Genomic DNA, 17,477 nt, shown 5'->3' with positions numbered 1-17,477 from the left:
AATATAAACAATCTCAAAAGAGGATGAGCTGTTTTGTAATCCTCGAACATTGTGCTTTTTAAGAAAAAGTTGGGTATGAATGCTAAGCCTTTGGAGAAACTTGTCAGGAAGCAGCTACTAGCTTGAGGAGCAAGACAGTTTTCAGTGTTCAGGTTATGGATGTGTTACTGCCATGTTCTCAATCAACTACCTCTCTATCATGGTGCATTGAGTAAATGTGGACCTCCAATTCTCTCATCCCCCATGTGTGACTTTAGCCTTTACACAGGGCTCAACACCTGGTCACTTCTCCAAATGTATTTAAATTCCTTATGTTACTAATATTTATAAATGTCAATAGCCCAAAATGCAATTTGGCATCAGCTTTTCCAGAAACCACCAATTTCTAAGACCAATTGTTTTAAATGACAAAACAAATTTACATCTATTTGTATTAAACTGTATGTGAAAGTAAATACACAGTACTAAAAAACCCTGCTGAATATAGAAGCATTAAATACAAGCAAAGGGTTCTTCATAATCAACAGGGGAGACTAACATGATGATCACATTTTTTTGTGAGATTTTATTATCAACCTGTTTTACAAGAGCATCTCATATAAAGCTTGCATCATTTGGAACTTTGGTGTTTAAAAAACCAAACCGTCAGATGTAAATGTTAATTACGCCTTATATGGCAAAAAACAGGCTTTCAGTTTGACATTGTGACTGTACAAGCTTAAGCTCCGCTAATTACTACGATACAAAAAATTCAGTCAGTTTCCATTCATGGAAGTGCTGTTTGTACATGGTTAGTGCACGGTGGAGCACACACGAGCACAGGGGACTCAGTGTTAATATGACTACTGTTATTCATTTTATAGTCAACAAATCCCACAGACATTTATTTTGTCCATCTCCCAACTCTCTCTGAATTACTTAAGGGATAGTTCACCCAAAAATAGAAACTCACTGTCTACTCACCACTATGCTGATGGGGGTGGGAGAATTGTTTGAGTCTACAAAACACAACTCGAAACTTAAACAAGGTAATTACACCATGTTTTAAACCTAAATGTCCACTGTGATCCACACACATACATGGCTCTGGGCTGAGGATATCAGAGGACATTTAGGCTAAAAATTTGATGTAAATGACGCCACTTTGATGAGACCATAGGAGAAGTATGGAGGCATGTTAGTTTTTTCTGTTTTTATATCTTTGAAGATTCTGTCACCATTAACTTCAATTGTATTGGTTGTCTCCAACACTGTTTATCCCTGAAACTCCAAATGTGTTGTGTGGACTCAAACACTTAACCCACCCCTCTATCAGCATAGATGGAGTGAATATTTATTTTTGGGTGAACTATCCCTTTAATGTCACAGAGCGCCACTGTTTCCAAACCGTATTATAGCTAAGTGAGTTACATGACAGTGACAAGCTCTTTTTTCACCAATGAACAATGTATTTGTGGTATTTTTAAAGATATCCATGTTCAGTGGGAACGAATGTGCAGACAGGAAGAGTTGAGACGAACACCATTTTACACTTTTCATTGTTGACAAGATTAAAAAAAAGAGAATCACAGTAGACATATTCATTACAGTAACACTGTGTATGACATACCAAAAACAGAAGAGTGTAGTTGTATAAACATAAAACGTAATAGTAGAAACTTTTAACGATTGCAGATGGAAAACCGTATCAGTGAAATGTAACATCTCAAGCTTTTAAAATCATGACATTTCATAACTCACATTTTGAGTCTGTCCCACTCAATATCATTCAACCACTCAAAGCCATATGGGTTTTTGTTGAGTGGGTGAGGATAAGCTCACCTTGTACCTGGTCCATTCCAGCGCTCAGGTGTTCAGGTGCAGTGAAACGATTGTATTCTGTTTGACTGCTGTGAAGTTTGCCCTGTTGAACCGAAGATGCATCAATGACAAAACTTGGAACTTTGTGAATATCAAGTTTGAGGACGGAAAAAAAAAACTAGGGTACAGTCTTGGGTCATCAGATCTCCTGTCTTCAGCCGTCATGAACACGCTTTTCTCTAGACTCAGTAGATACACACAGCTTATCTCTTCTTGGTCGCCCTGACAGTTTTTGTTGTCTTCCTGGTTGTAGTAGACTTTCCCGTGGCACTGGCCTTCTTCACTATAGCTTTCTTTGTTCCTTTCTTGGCTGCTGCAGGTTGAGAAGCAGCTTTTCTCCTGGCAGACAGGGTCTGCTCTCTGATCAGGTCTTCTCGTCCAATTTCAATCATATGGTCCTCCCATGATTTCATCTCATTCTTATAGCGAATTTTGTCGTCCTCTGCCAGCTGTGTGTAGACCTGAGATGCGGGAGGAACACAGAATATCTGCATGAAAGCCTTAGAACTACAAAAGTTAACAATATGTAGTATATCAGTCTGGTACTAACCCGTTTCTGGTGGATGAACAGATTCTTCCAGTCTTCCATCAGTGACTTCATCTTTGCCTGAATGAACATCAATGGCAACATTATATCAGTGATATGTGCAAAACCATGGAAATTATTATTGGCACCACAAGCACACAATCATACACATAACATGCTACCCGTCAACAGGACCATGACAAGAACGATAAAAGCTCTTCCACTGTTGGCTGGTGGAGGGATACACTTTAACTGGACAGGAAATACAACACAGTGGCTGTGGAGGAAGGGACACACTCGACCCCACTGTATGAGGAAGCTCAGTTTTGTTAACGTGTGTATTCTATCAGTCTGCTGTGACAAGTGCAATATTCTATAGTGCAGTATGCTGGAGCATCAGAGACACCAACCAACAGAACACAGTGATCAGGGAGGCTGGCTCTGGTTCTGCACAGAAAGCTAGATAACATGGACAACATCTCACCGCCACCACCTGCAGACCTTTAGTTAAGTCCACACACACACGCTAACACAGTGGTTACTTACTTGTGTGTTGACGCCTCTGGCCTCCTCAAAATGCTCAGACATGAAGATGTTGACTGGAGAGCGAGGGCGTTTAGGCTTCCCCAGGTTGGTCAACTCCTGAATCACACACAGGTAAGATCCACAATTATTGTTCAACAAGGCTGATGTGTACGGAAAGTAGTACTCACATTGCTGACTAGAGCTTCAACAAGAAAATACACTTTCAGCTGAGACACACATCTAGATAATTTGGTTATAATGATGTGTTTCTTAGAGCACAGAAAATAAAACACAGAGGCTTTAGATTACAGAACACCCTGATCTTTACGTGTTGCCCATTATCTTACTCTCTTCTTGCGTATGGCCTTCCTCTTGGCCAACCTCTCCCTCTTTTCCAGGGATTCTTGCTGGACCTGTGCTGGAGTCAGTAGGGCCTGATAGCGTTGGAAGTCCACCTTAAACTTCTGCCTGGCCAACAGAGAGGCCTCTTCAAACGGCTACACAAGAGAGAAAACAACTTCAGCCACAGACATAGGTGAAGGGACTGTATGAAAACAGTAAATTGTTAAGTAAAGGCTTTCAATGTATGCACCAAGTTGATAAGGCTGTGACCTTTCACGTGAAACTCAATCATTAATTCAAACACGTTTTTTGGGAGGGAGGGGTGTCCCTAGTGATCCAGCAAAGAACTATCAACTTGAAAAGATTTAAACTAGATAGTGTGTCTTCTCAAATTAATTTAAACTTGATTTTGGGAAACATCAACAGCCCTTCTAAGGCAATATTGTGGGGAAAGACAAAATAGAATACAGACAGTTTTTATTTCCATTAATGAAAGTACCCGTTTCTGTTCTGGGCTCATCGTTCTCCACTGCTGGGCGATCTTCCTGACGACATCCACTATCTTGATTTCTAAAGAAAAAAGAAAAAGTTCATAAATCACAAGGCAGTCAACAAAAAGTTATGGGATTGAGTTTTTGGCTTAGTAGAGAAAAGAAAACTACTTAAAGGGATAATTCACCGAAAAATTATAATTCACCCACCGATGGAGGGGTGGGTAAATAGTTTGAGTCTAAAAAAAACATTTGGCATCCCAGGGGTAAACAGTGTTACAGACAAATCCAATACAATGGAAGTAACATGCCTCCATACGGCTTGTGTGGTGTCATCCAACATTCACATTATACTCGAAAGTGCGTTATTTACACAGTTTTTTTTACATTTAATGCCATCTGATATCCTCCTCGGAGCCGCATTCACGATCACACTGGAAACACAGACACTGAGCAAAAGCCAAGGGCACATGCAGGGTGCGTGTTAGCATTGCCATTGCAGACTTTTACACTTAAAACAAGGTGTAAATGACATTGTTTCGAGTCTAATTTGAGCAATAGGGTAGCATGTATTTTTTTTATATTGTTTTATTATGTCTGAGGGAGGAGTGACCAGCTTCTTCAATTGTATTGGATTTGGCTGCAATGCTGTTTACCCCTGAAACTCCTAAAGGGTTTGTGTACTGAAACACTTCACCCAGCCCTCCATTGGCACAGTAGTGAGAAGATAATGAGTGAATCTTCATTTTTTGTGAACTATCCCTTGAAGGCAGGTGCTCTAGAATTACAACCGATTTTAACAGACACCCTTCGCACAACTTATTGTTAAATACTATAAGCTTTTCCCAGAATGCAGCTGGTTTAGGAAATCAATAACTGTAGCTGCTGTCTACATTTACCTGGGTTTTGTCTGGTCATGATTGGCTGCTGTTGCACGGCGTATCTCATGTATCCATTCAGAGGTCTCTTTGGTGGGCCACTGGCCTGGGACGTCAAACATTTCACTGGGAAGAAACTGGTACACCTAGAAAATGTGTACACACACACACACTCATAAACATATCATCCATGTTCTCTATTGCTAACAACTTCACACAAAACTCCATATACAAATGTTGAAAATAGTAATGCCTACTCCAGAGCATTATTTCCAATATTGTGTTTAAATGAAATCTGCTCATATCCCACATACCAAAGAGCCACACCTCTGCGGGCTAAACAGATCAAAATTACAATTCTTTGCTGGCCTGGCTCCTAAATGGTGGAATGAGCTCCCCATCGACATCCGGACATCAGAAAGTTTACACATCTTCCGCCGCAAACTAAAAACACACCGCTTCCGAATATACCTTGAATTTTTTGGGGAAACTAACAATTTAGTAGCACTTACATATAGCACTTCGTAGTTTTGCTTTATTGAAGAAATTGTACTTTCTTAATTCTTGTTCTGAGTTTGTACCCTCATGGTTGAATGCACTTATTGTAAGTCGCTTTGGATTAAAGCGTCAGCTAAATGAAATGTAATGTAAAGCTGCTGAATGCTTCTCTCATCCTCATATAGTTATATACAATGATGTTCAAATTCAGTGATGCTACCGTATATCAGCCTCTATACTAAGCACCACACATATGCAGGACAATAAAAACTGCTGCATGAGGTAAACAGATACTTTCATTCCATTACTGTCCCTAATCACACCTGTTTTACTAATAAAGTCCAATAAGAATATAGTTTACCATGTCGTCTATTATATTAACACAACGTCGTTCTTGTTAAACGTTAACACAAATACTCTCACAACCGTCCACCAACTCGAAAACATACGATCAGCTACTTAAATGCTCCTGTTAAAGCTATAACTGATTATTTAAAACAGTACTATTACATTACATTTTACTTAGCTGACCCTTTTATCCAAAGCGACTGACACGAAGTGCACTCAACCATGAGAGAAAACCAGAACAACAAGAATCAAGAAAAATACAATTGACTTCACGAAAGCCAAACTTCAGAGCTCTAGGTAGGTGCCATTTAAGTGCTACTAAATCGCTACTCTTTTTTTTTTATCCAAGGTCTAGTCGGAAGAGATGTGTTTGTAGTTTGCCGCGGAAGATCTGTAGACTTTCTTCTGTCCTGACACTAATATTTCCATTTCCTCTAATTGAATCGTTGTTTGACAAAAACGATTAAACACATGTGCTAACTGTCAGTCTGCAGAATGCTATGCTCGCGAGCTAAGTGCTAGACGTTGACTTAGCTGATTCAGAGAAACTTTAGCTTAGCTACCGTGCCAGGGAGTTTGTGCAGGACCAGACGCTGAAGGACTTCGCTAACAGGCTAACACCCGCTGTCAATAAGCTGAACGGAGCCATGTCACTGTGGATTAAGGAGAAAAATAAAGAGAGGATGTTGGATTTCACAGCGGCAGCGTGCTGTTGTTTTCATGCACTAATGTTTCAATGATGCGGAGTCTCCTCCTTGATGACATGCAGGGACAGCAAAAGGCGCCTTAGCTCTCTGCCGGTGCATTGTGGGAAAAGGTCGACCCCTAGCGCCAGCCCGTAAACCTTCTTCTTCCTCTTTTTGTGTTCAATGGCGGCTGGCATGACGTTTAAGGTGCAATACCGCCACCTATATGCTGGAGTTCGGTTCAGAGTGTTGGAACAGCGGAAATACATACATTTAAAAAAGAAACAATATCAAATAAAGTAAACTTGAATTCTCTTCATTAATCCAGTTTCTTTGAAAAACTCAAACAATACTTTATATTTCCCTTCCTTAATACTGAAGATTCTTCAGATTTAAAAGCTCCACCCCACATTTCCTCAGCTCCTTCTGTAGCTTTTCTCTTTCTGTTTTATAACCCTGATATGACTGTTTGCTCTCTGGGGGTTTAGGCTGTTTTTTTTTTTTCTTCCCACTTTTTATTTATGCGACATAGATGTCGTCCTTTTCCACCCTCATCCCATTGTTTTGCCAGTCAGTCATGAAGTTACTCCTTATTACTGCTTTAGCTTCAGTTTACTGAAAGCTGCCTCCATAACTGTTTCCTGTTTTAAAGATTGTTAGCGATTGAATCTCCCATTTCATTGTCCCTGATGCCCCTGTGAGCTTGGATCCATTAACCTGACTTCTGTTTGTGTCTGATGTAATCTCAATAGTGTTTTGTATATTTTATAAAGTATATCTGCTCTGTTGTGGGATGACATGGACTGTAATGATATAATAATTAGTATTTATATGTCATAAATTGGAATAGAACTATAATTTGTCAAACTGACAGATACAAAAACCCTTTTTAACAGTCTGTTTGCTCACAGGCAAGTCAACTAGAACAACCTGACTAGAATTCAGTTGGGGGGATTATTGAATAAACTGTAAACCTGACTGTAAATACACAATTCTGTCTGCTCTGTATCCACTTCTCTCTCTTCTTCACATAACTGTCTCATCAAGACTAGACCTCTTCCCTGGAGTCCTTGTGCTTTATCGTTTGCAGATGGATTATTGCTGCTGCCGACACTGTGGTGGATCGTACATGGTGATCGTGGGGGGAGCTGATCGTGGATGGTAGTGGTAGATCAGGATGGCAGCTGATAGTGGATCATGATGGTGGATGGTGGTAGCAGAGCTTCATGGTTCGTGGTGGCAGCTGATTGTGGATTCAGATTACAACTAATTCAGTACCAGAAAATAGTGGTTTATTAAATATCAGGTCACTCAATCCAAAAATCCCTACTCATCGATGATCTGATTACTGACCATTAGTTCGATTTACTGTGTCTAACTGAAACCTGGCTGCAAAATTGTGAATATGTAGGTTTAAAGTAAGCAATTTACCCCCGACTAGAATTTAAATTTGAGCTAGTTCTTAGGACAGTAAAGTAATTATAGTAGGTCATTTCAACATTCATAAAGATGTTGCCAATGACAATCTTAGTTCAGCTTTTAATGCACTTATAGACTCTATTGGTTTAACTGAACATGTGAATAAACCCACTCACTGTTTAAATCACACTCTTGATCTTGTTCTGACATATGGCACAGACATTGAAAATGTAAAGATATTTCCCCAAAACCCTCTTCTGTCCAAACATTGTTCAATTACATTTGAATTTACATTATCGACTACACTGATCTGGACAGGAATTCTATTAGAGTCTGATAAAACTGTGAACAAATTTTAAGAACGGCTTCCTTTTACACTAACCTCACAGCGATGTGTCTGTACAGGAAAGTTATCAAAATTAGTTGATAACTTTGTTAATAGTACAGCAGCCTCATCAAAAACAGCCCTTGACAATGTGGTATAATTTTCAAATAAGTGTTTTAAAACAGACATCATGGAAGCTGAAGAGAAGGGGCATTCCACCAGCCAAGATGATTTTCACCTAGCCTTGAAAGATGGCCTGATAAATTAAGAAAGCACTCTGAAATGCCAGAACCTCCTATTATTTATTATTAATAGAAGAAAATAAGAACAACCCCAGGTTCCTCTTCAGCACTGTAGCCAGGCTGACCCAGAGTCATAGCTCTACTAATCCATATATTACTCGAACTCCAAGAAGCAATGATTTCATGAGATTCTTTACAAACAAAATTATAACCATTGTCCTCCCTATGAGTAGCACAGATAGATTTTCTAGTACAGAAACAGGTTAATATGTCTTTGTTAACCATCTACGTACCACAAGCTTCAAGGTAGCGGTAATTAAACCTCTGCTTAAAAAGCCCACTCACATCATCGAAGCACACATCATCAAAAAGTACCACGTACACTTCCAATGTTATGTAGATGACACCCAGCTGTACATATCTAGCTGATTGATCTATCACTTCAGGAATGTCTCAAGGATATCAGGGCTTGGTTGACCCAGAAAGTTTTACTCCCTGTAGAATTCAAATAGAATTCAAGATCCTACTCCTCACATACAAAGCCCTTAACAATCAAGCTCTTTCATATATCAAAGAGCTCATAACACCGTATTGTTCCAATAGATCACTTCGCTCCCAAAATACAGGCCCGCTTGTGGTTCCTAGAGTCTGTAATATTAGAATGGGAGGTAGAGCCCTCAGCTACTAGGCTCCTCTCCTGTGGAACAGGCTCCTACTCTGGGTTCGGGAGGCAGAAACCATCTCTACATTCAAGGTTAAACTTAAAACGTTCCTTTTTGATAAAGCCTATAGTTAGGGCATGGATTGTTGCTATCAATAACGTCCTTACATCCATAATTATTATTATCACAACTAGTTAGAGCTGAAACCTGATGCTGATCCTAGTCTCTCTCTCTCTCTCTCTCTATTATCTGATGTTTTCATTTACACGCTTCATCTAATGCACTTCTGTGCATCCTGGGAGAGGGATCCCTCTCATGTGGCTCTCTCCGAGGTTTCTACGTTTTTTTTGGGATATCGCACCTTGTTAAGACCTATGAGACTAATTGAGATTTGTGAATATGGCCTGTCCAAATAACATTTGATTGACTGATCTTGTCCAAATCCTGTTTGAAGAGATTTTAAGTTTGCTTTTATTCTCCTTGTGAATGCCTCACCCCAAAGAAAAAAATGGTTTCAAGGTTCTTTGTATCTTTTAGTGATAATTAATATAGGTATTTTTGACTAAAGTTTTGTGCCAAATTAATGCTTGCTACATCATCTAGGTAGTAATTACAAACAAGTTACACCAAAAAATATCATCAATAAATCAGACCACATCAATACAACAAGATCATATAAATATGCAAAATGCACTGTGATAAAAATGTATAGACCATAGTCATGATAAAAAACCGTACCATTCTTTTATTCAGTACAAAAGGTGCCACAGGGGCCTCAAATACAAGTGACAGACTGTTTACACAAGAACAGAAACATGATTTTTTTACCCTTTCAATAGCACAGATAGACATGAACAGAAGAGCATGTTCAACCTTTAGGAACACATTTGAGTGGGTTAAAAATCTTATCTATGTACCTGTGTAAATCCAACAAAAATCCAATGTCACAGCTTCTCCCAGGGAAAGAAAAAAAAAAAGAGTACAGTTTGTAAGATTTATTTTGTGATGACTCCAATTGAAAATTATAAAACTGTTAGATAGTTCCAGATGATTTTAATAATAATAATAATAATACAAGATGAAGAACACCATATTAAATGACTTGTAATTGCTTCCATTTTAAGAGGAACTGCAACAGTACATTCTTTCACTCAGCTTCATCTGTAACAAGATGCAAAAGACCTCATCAAGAACGTCCATCAGCCACAACATAAAGCTGAAGTTGTCTTTTAAAAAAAGATATTATGTTGTCAGTATTTATATGATTTACAAACATGTGTAAAAATCTGGGGTTTACTTATTTGGTATCCACTTGTCAATATTCCCATGGTCAATTGTTGTTCTTGCAAGCTGTTGATGGAAGCAGCAGAGAGTGAAGCTGGGATATTCAAGGTATGGAGCAGTTTACGTAATCCTGCTGGTCTGCTACTCAGCTCCTGTCATGTTGCTAAACAGCATGCAGTGGGATTTCTGTCTTGCAAATCACTAGGTTTACTTAAAATAAAGAAAGCTGTTAAGCAGTTGTAATATCTTTGTGAATTATAAATAAAGAAAACCATCCCAAATTTCTATTGAATGACCACAGGACATCTAATTTGCTCAAAGTGAACCATCTGCTTCCATTAAAAATAAATGATCTATACAGTATGTCAGGTTAATAACAATGACATAATAGTTAGATGGGAGCTTTTACTTCATGATTTAATATTATAATTTACAGTGTGTTGTGACTTCAGCATGTTCTTTTTCTTCTTCTCTTGGATGTTATTATTTTCTTTACATGGCATACTTGTTGGTCCATTCTTTTGCTAGTTTGTTGTATCTGAGGAGAGAAAAGAACGCGGTCACCTCAAGACAGCACTGAAGATATAAGCAGAAAAAATAAGTCTCACCTGAGCCTGTGTGTACACTCACCTTTCTTTGTCGTTCTTGTACATTTGAGCTATGTCTGGAACTAAGGGATCGTCTGGGTTTGGATCACAAATCAACGAACATATGGACAATAAAACTGAAATGAAGAGACACAAAATAACATTAAGATAAGTAATATTTATGCAAGAAAATGCCTTGTTCACACTACACTAGCCCGATGTTTTCCAATTGTCAACAAATTTTGGAACTCAACAACAAAACAAACACACAAACAGCGTTTGATCGGCAGTCGCCAATCACTATCTGTGAACTCTACAAAGATGCGATTTAAAGGCTCTCTGACACATACGCTTCCTCTGTTTAGATTTCTAGAAGATACATATCAAGAAAAATTGGCAACAACTAAAACCAATCAGAGCTCAGTATGGGGTGATGGTGGTCTGTAGTGGCTTTGATGTGAAGTAATAAAGAAAGAAATTTGGTAGTAGGCCCGGTTTGCGTATGAGCCACACAAAGTAAAACATTTAAGTGTATATTATCAAAGCAATTAGTAAATATTAAGCTATTTTCCCTAATAAATAAATATAATTATTACAATTTATAAAATGTACAGTTGAGAACAATTATCATGATTAGATTTTTCTATACAACAGTGATTTCCATGGAAGCGTTTTGAGAGGATCAGTCACACTCAATGTGTCTCTTCATGATCAAATGTAGTTTGGAGACCAGACATACCAGTCAGGGTTTATCCTGTTGAAGGACGGTGTAGTGCAAGATCCCCTGTCAACCCCCCGTCAATCGTTTAATATGGACTCACAGTAACTGCCATAACCCGAATCACATGACACCAATGGTGCAGTCGTGTAGTGTAAACATGGCTTATTTCAACAACAAGGCCATTCAAATGTTTAAAATCAAATATAAAAGGCATCCAGAATCAAATATAAAGAGAGCAGACTATATTTACCTTTAGACAGTGTTAGTGCTGGAGACCACTGTGAACGGAGAATGTCCAAACAAATACTGCCATTGCTGTTAATATTTGGATGATAAATCTTTGTTGTAAATGCTACCTGTAAAAAAAAATAAAACATTTATTCAGATGGTACTAGTGTTCTAATTAGGTCCTAAGCCACAACAATTAGTTTCACATAAAATAATATATACTACATTAAGGATCAAAGTGACAGTTTTTAGCTTTTATCAATACAGGAAGAACTTTATGGAAGATATAAGAATTTTTCAAGAACACTTGAGTAAGTTTAAATAATGGATTCCAGAGGAAAGCCACCACACACTTTTTCTTGTCTTCATGTGTTTTGGAGCAGCGAGTAGTTGCTGTTAATCCCAGCTACCTCCTATCATACAGCCTGTACACAACAGACTGTAGCTACCCATTATCAAGCTAGTATAATTTCATCACACAGTCATGGAACATACAATTTGTAGGATATAATCTCTTAGATAATTTATGCAGTAGGAGAGATTATCAGGACCGGGAGGCTCTCCTTGGCTGCACAATCACTATGTTACATTTCACAGTATGACAGGACAAAGTCTGGAGTAACCACAGCACTTCTTACCTTTGGTGGCTTGAATGGGTAGTCGGTGGGGAAGTGAATTGTGAGAAAGAAAACTCCTCCTTGGTATGGACTATCACCCTGGTGTAAAGACATGTGAACATTTCTGTCAGAAAAACATTTCCCACTAAATCATTCAGCCCGAACCAAAACACTGACAAGTATCCAAACAAGTTCAGACACAATGTTGACAGATCCGTAGTAATTAATTCAAATAAATCTGCATCAGAACCTGATAAAGACATAACTTTATTTACTTTTATATTGTTGTTACGTATTATAATATAACTTTTGTAGTTCAGACAATGTGTTCCATTAGTAAAAAACATTTATGAGATCCCCATGGTAATTTTTCACTTTTTATATAACTGGAAACTGTTATTGGTAACTGTTTGGTTTACTGCTGTTAAAATATTTGAAAATAAATTAAAATGACCCTTTTCTCTGCAATAAATTGTATCATTTACGGAAAAACGATTCTCCTGATTTTGGTTACATTGACCTGTGGGCTTGGTATTACTTGTTACTTTGCTGTAAAGTCTATTTTATACCATGCCATGTTTGTGTAGGGACAATGACTTCATTCTTCAACTTGACTGATCAATATGTGGCTTGTATGCACCAGAATGTTTCTACTCCATGACAGGATAGCTGTGCTTCATAGTTTACTGTGATCTATTCCAGTTGAGGTTTCATATTCGACTCTTCGGAGTTGTATACACCATATTTTTAGCCTCAGAGGCACGTTCACGTACGCATGGGCACTCAGGAACACCTGTTGTCTGAAGAAGAAGAAGTCACTTTGGCAGAAACACTGTTTACCCCTGAGACTCCTTCAGTGTTTTGTGGACTCAAACACTTCACCCAAGCCCTCCATCAACATAATGGTGGGTAGATAATGAGTGAATTTTCATCTTTCGGTGAACTATCCCTTTAACCTCATACAGCTGCTTTGATGTGAACTGGACACAAGGTGAAAGTAAATCAACCTGACAGTGCAACTTCTGTAACAGTGTTGGAACCAACTTTCTGAAAAATGTTTGATTTCTACTTCAACACCTGAATGAGACAAACACTTAGATTACGTTTGGTTCTACAACACCATTCAATGAAGCTAAAATCAATAACTGTTTATTTATTCTGTGCTTTAACTTCAGAAACATTAAGAGATTGAATTATGTCAATTTAAATAATTGCTGGACTTAATGGAGTTTAGTGTAGGCTATTTAATCAATGGTACACAATCTATGTAGCCTGGATGCCAGACGAACTTAGCCCCGCCCACAACAGATTTGGTCGGACAGTTCGTTCTGGAGACGCTCCATTGGGAAAAAATTATGGCCCGACCGGGCCAATCAGATTGTCAGGGCGGGCTTTATACGATGATTGACAGATGATCAACGGTAACGTAATCAACCACGTCATCACAGTGCCCTCGGGTTGAATTCGTTTTCAACAAACATGCCTGCCGCTGGCGAGCTGAGATGTGTAGATGCTGCCATTGAGTCTGTTTTAGAAGACATCGACAGCGCATTCATTTTAAAAGAGGAACACAGAACGTGGAGGCGACGCCAAAGCACCGCGCTAATCCCTATCGCCCCAGCGCTTGGCTGTTCACAACGGACGCTGAAGCGACGCTGAACCGCCGGGCAGCGCTAATATTATCACCCGTTGATCCAGTAGATCGCTGCACGGCTTTGTGCCAGTCACACCGGAGGCTGAAGCACCACGCTGCGCCAAGGCTGCCTCGCGGTGCTTCAGCCTCCGGTGTGACCGGCACAAAGTTTTAACATGGGAGTGGATGGGAGCCAGCTGTTATTTAAGGCTTGGCGCTGCGCTGAAGCGTCCGGTGTGAACCCGGCGTTAGTAAATAACTCACAATGCGTTGCTTAGCATACTCACATACTACGTTGCTCTGATTGGTTGTAGGTCTATCCAATTGAGCGAAGAGGAATTTTACTTCCTGGTCAGTTGAAACACGCCCCATAATTTTTTCCCAATGGAGCGACTCCAGACCGAACTGCCCGACCAAAAATGTTGTGGGCGGGGCTAAGTTCGTCTGGCATCCAGGCTACAATCTATGTCCATATAGGTAATAAATGCAGCACAAGATTATATATGAGAGGACTGAAAGACTTAAATGATACTCACTGGACCCATAATGGTCGCCTGCCAATGAAACACTAGAGGCAATTAGGGGGGAAACAGAGAAATACAGAAGAATGTAAGCTTGACATGTCACAGACACAATGTTCATCACTCATAATAAATCCTTTTTAAACAATGACTGATTATAAAGACGGCTCTACTTCTTCATGATATACCAAAATAAAGTCGTTCTTTTCAACTACCTACTTTCTGTCTAGTGGAGCTACAGCCGCCCACAATGCATGCATATAAGTTTCAAGTTTCAAGAGTTTATTGTCAAATGCAAAACAATAACATTAAACAACCGCTGGCAATGAAATGCTTGGGTCACATGCTCTCTTCTAGCAATGCTCAGAGTATCACAAGCAAAACAAAAATTGAAAAATAGAATATCCAAAATTTTAAATAGCAATTGTGTGCTATTATCCAATATTAACCATCAAACAGCCCATAGAAAGGGGAGTAGGAAGCTTCCACTTTCAAGGGAAGAATTTTGCACTTTTATTCTAGAACACAGGTTTGCTATGTCAAATAATACAAAGGGGGTGGTGCCAGCATGAGGGTGTCGTTTTAAAAGGAATATAGAATGTGTTTGTGTGTGTGTGTGTGTGTGTGTGTGTGTGTTTGTGTGTGTATGTACTCACAGTCATCACCAACTGGTCCAGCAGAGCACTGTGCAGGAGGGTCTCTCTCCAGGTCCTGCAGCTCCTGCTCAACACAGCAGAAATACTGCAGTTAGCTATTCTAATGAACAGGCTCTCCTCATTACAATAACAAAAAAAATCATTTTTTTCTTTTCAATCAACTGATTATGTTTTTCCCCCCTTGTTATACCTGATGATACCTGTGACTGTAGGTGTTGGTTTATCTTAGTAAAGTCTTTGTTATGAGCATAGCCATAGTGTAATGTATACAATGTTTTGTTTCTATCCCATCACACAAGCCGAAAAACTCAAGACTCCACTGTATGTGTACCACATGATACTACAGACAAACAATAAAATAAAAATCAATTCAGGGACAGCAGGTGGTAAAGTGGTTGTCACTGTCATCTCACGTTAAAAAAATACAGGGTTTGAGCCTGACGACAATAAATCTCTGTAACTCAGTGTCTGGAAACTCCACATTTTGTGTAGCTGTGAGTTTGGACAGCTGTGTGTCTGGTTATGCGAGGACTGTGATGGACAGTGGCTTGCCCAGGATGTTTGAAAATGAATGATCTGAAGTGATAGTCAGCTAACTTTGTCTGGTGCTCTCGACCACATCTCACTGCAGTAGTAAGAGGACTCTGATTTAAGATCTCAAATATCAGCATTGTCTCAGACATTGGGGCCATGAAGGATTGTATCACACTGTTTACCACAGGCTGAGTAGCAATGACGAATACACTGATCTAAATGAGTAAATTGCGGAAACAGCATTCAGGTAAATTGGAGTTCTCTTCTGTGCGTCTTAAGTTAAGTTGATGTAAATCTCGCTATACTACCACTGTCTTGCTTGCCAGACACTCCCAGGGGCCTGTTGAGCAAAGCAGCTTTAACAAACTCTGACAAGACTAACTGAAATATGAGTGGATGAAGCCTGAGATGGGAATGTTCTGAGAACAAGTGTGGTAACTCTGAGTATGTTTACTCAGAGACTGCCGTCCTTTTATACACAAGTATCTGTACATCTACTTGAGTAAAGAGTGTGTGTGTACCTTTGCTCCCTCTGGTGTTATTGCATCATAATAGTATATTGCACACATTCCATACATGCTAATACTGAGCTTCGTGCGGACTTGTGGTAAAGTGGAGAGAAGCCTGACGCCTCTGTGGTGTTGATCTGATATTGAGATTCTATCCAGACAGTTCCTCTGTCAGCATTACCTGCCTCTTAAACCCTAAAGAACCGAAAGGCGTTGTGAAATACAGGAGGATTGTTGTTTGTAGACAAGACAGAAGACTCCACAGTGACATTTAAAACAGTGACAGCAGCCATGGAAGCTGATACACGGGGGGTTTACGAAGCTAGCTGTGCTAGCTGTTAGCGAGCTAACAGGAAACTTTGAAGTGGTCGTTGTGGGTGTTGTTGGACGTGTCAGCAGACATAAACTTCCACAATCGTCACACAGCTCATTGGAGCTTGTTTTGGTGGGAGGACAGCGTCTGAATCTTTATGAATAAACCTTTACCATTGAAATAACTGCTGGGCTAGTTGGCTACCATTAGCTTACAACAGAAAAGCAGCTAGTCAAACTTACCTTCTGAATTCTCTTCAGCGCCATGTTGATGCGGTAGTTCTCTTCTCAGCTCACTTTCAGTTTTATCGCCGGAGAAGTTAAAGTCTGGAGTTTTTCCCCTGACTACTTCAGTACTTCTACAAACAGGGCTGTGTTTGTGTTAAATAAAACCCTCTTTGTTTCCGCTTTCTTCTGTTTACGGTTGCTAATTCGAAATGGATCATGGGAAACGTAGTTCTGAATATTGCATTTGCATCTGACGTGGAATAGGCCAGGAATAAACATTCAGGAGTCCCATTGGCTTGATAATATTTCCGATATAGTTCATAAAGGTTCCTTTATTTTCCGGCTTAAAGGTGATTTGAGTAACACACGTAATAAGTTGACATAACAGAACAATAACCAAACTAAAAAGTATAGTTGACTTCAGATAGACTCATTCTCTAAAATGAATGGGTGATGACAACTCAGTGTGCAGATTTACTGCTGCATTAAATATGTCTAAAATTACACTTATGTAAACCTAAAGCCTTCATTAGTACATTAACATCCGTCGATATTTGAAAGAGCTGAAAGAATAAAATGCTAATGTACCATTTTGGGTTTTCCAAAATGGTTTAATTGATTACATGTTAAAAAAAACACTTTCGAATGTCTTTTCAATTTCAACATAAAAATATGGAGTCAGATAAAGTTTTGAGACTGAGTATTAATACTGTAACTCCGCACTACAACCATTTTGTTTTGCCTTTTGACACATGAGAAAAATTCCCCAGCTATAACCAAAACTTCAGTCCCTTCACTGTCAGGGACTAAACCAAAGTGTTGTCATTACTAGCTCAAATGTACAA

General features: G+C 39.1%; 2 protein-coding genes across 3 annotated transcripts; both read right to left on the bottom strand.

The window, feature by feature from the left end:
* Positions 1-545: 545 nt before the first annotated feature.
* On the bottom strand, positions 546-6,296 carry tfam (transcription factor A, mitochondrial). Its single transcript, XM_053413398.1, has 7 exons — positions 6,032-6,296; positions 4,644-4,768; positions 3,753-3,823; positions 3,259-3,408; positions 2,933-3,028; positions 2,411-2,467; positions 546-2,321 (listed from the first exon to the last, which is right to left on the bottom strand). The coding sequence occupies exons 1-7, from the start codon at positions 6,115-6,117 to the stop codon at positions 2,064-2,066; spliced, it is 843 nt and encodes a 280-aa protein (XP_053269373.1). The 5' UTR covers positions 6,118-6,296; the 3' UTR covers positions 546-2,063.
* A 3,231-nt stretch (positions 6,297-9,527) lies between these two features.
* On the bottom strand, positions 9,528-16,854 carry LOC128426692 (ubiquitin-conjugating enzyme E2 2). Of its 2 annotated transcripts, XM_053413714.1 has the most exons (7): positions 16,648-16,853; positions 15,050-15,113; positions 14,409-14,440; positions 12,261-12,338; positions 11,645-11,750; positions 10,717-10,810; positions 9,528-10,624 (listed from the first exon to the last, which is right to left on the bottom strand). In XM_053413714.1, the coding sequence occupies exons 1-7, from the start codon at positions 16,669-16,671 to the stop codon at positions 10,579-10,581; spliced, it is 444 nt and encodes a 147-aa protein (XP_053269689.1). In that variant the 5' UTR covers positions 16,672-16,853; the 3' UTR covers positions 9,528-10,578. The 2 variants fall into 2 exon arrangements, with proteins under 2 accessions (XP_053269689.1, XP_053269690.1); XM_053413715.1 differs by lacking the exon at positions 14,409-14,440 and having other exon boundaries at positions 16,648-16,854.
* Between the last annotated feature and the right edge of the window lie 623 nt (positions 16,855-17,477).

Source organism: Pleuronectes platessa, chromosome 21 (genome assembly GCF_947347685.1).
Source record: "Pleuronectes platessa chromosome 21, fPlePla1.1, whole genome shotgun sequence".
NCBI lineage: Eukaryota > Metazoa > Chordata > Actinopteri > Pleuronectiformes > Pleuronectidae > Pleuronectes > Pleuronectes platessa.
This window is presented reverse-complemented; position numbering and strand designations above follow the sequence as displayed.

What these genes read in the sequence shown, in the direction of transcription:
- tfam (XM_053413398.1), bottom strand. Translation starts at nt 6,117, where the DNA reads ATGGCTCCGTTCAGCTTATTGACAGCGGGTGTTAGCCTGTTAGCGAAG. An exon ending in TGCACAAACTCCCTGGCACG is followed by an intron (nt 4,769 to 6,031) that starts GTAGCTAAGCTA and finishes CACATTTTCTAG; the next exon opens with GTGTACCAGTTTCTTCCCAG. An exon ending in CCAGAGGCGTCAACACACAA is followed by an intron (nt 2,468 to 2,932) that starts GTAAGTAACCAC and finishes ATGTTCATTCAG; the next exon opens with GCAAAGATGAAGTCACTGAT.
- LOC128426692 (XM_053413714.1), bottom strand. Translation starts at nt 16,671, where the DNA reads ATGGCGCTGAAGAGAATTCAGAAG. An exon ending in AGGCGACCATTATGGGTCCA is followed by an intron (nt 12,339 to 14,408) that starts GTGAGTATCATT and finishes TCTTTACACCAG; the next exon opens with GGTGATAGTCCATACCAAGG. An exon ending in AGCACTAACACTGTCTAAAG is followed by an intron (nt 10,811 to 11,644) that starts GTAAATATAGTC and finishes TCTTCATTTCAG; the next exon opens with TTTTATTGTCCATATGTTCG.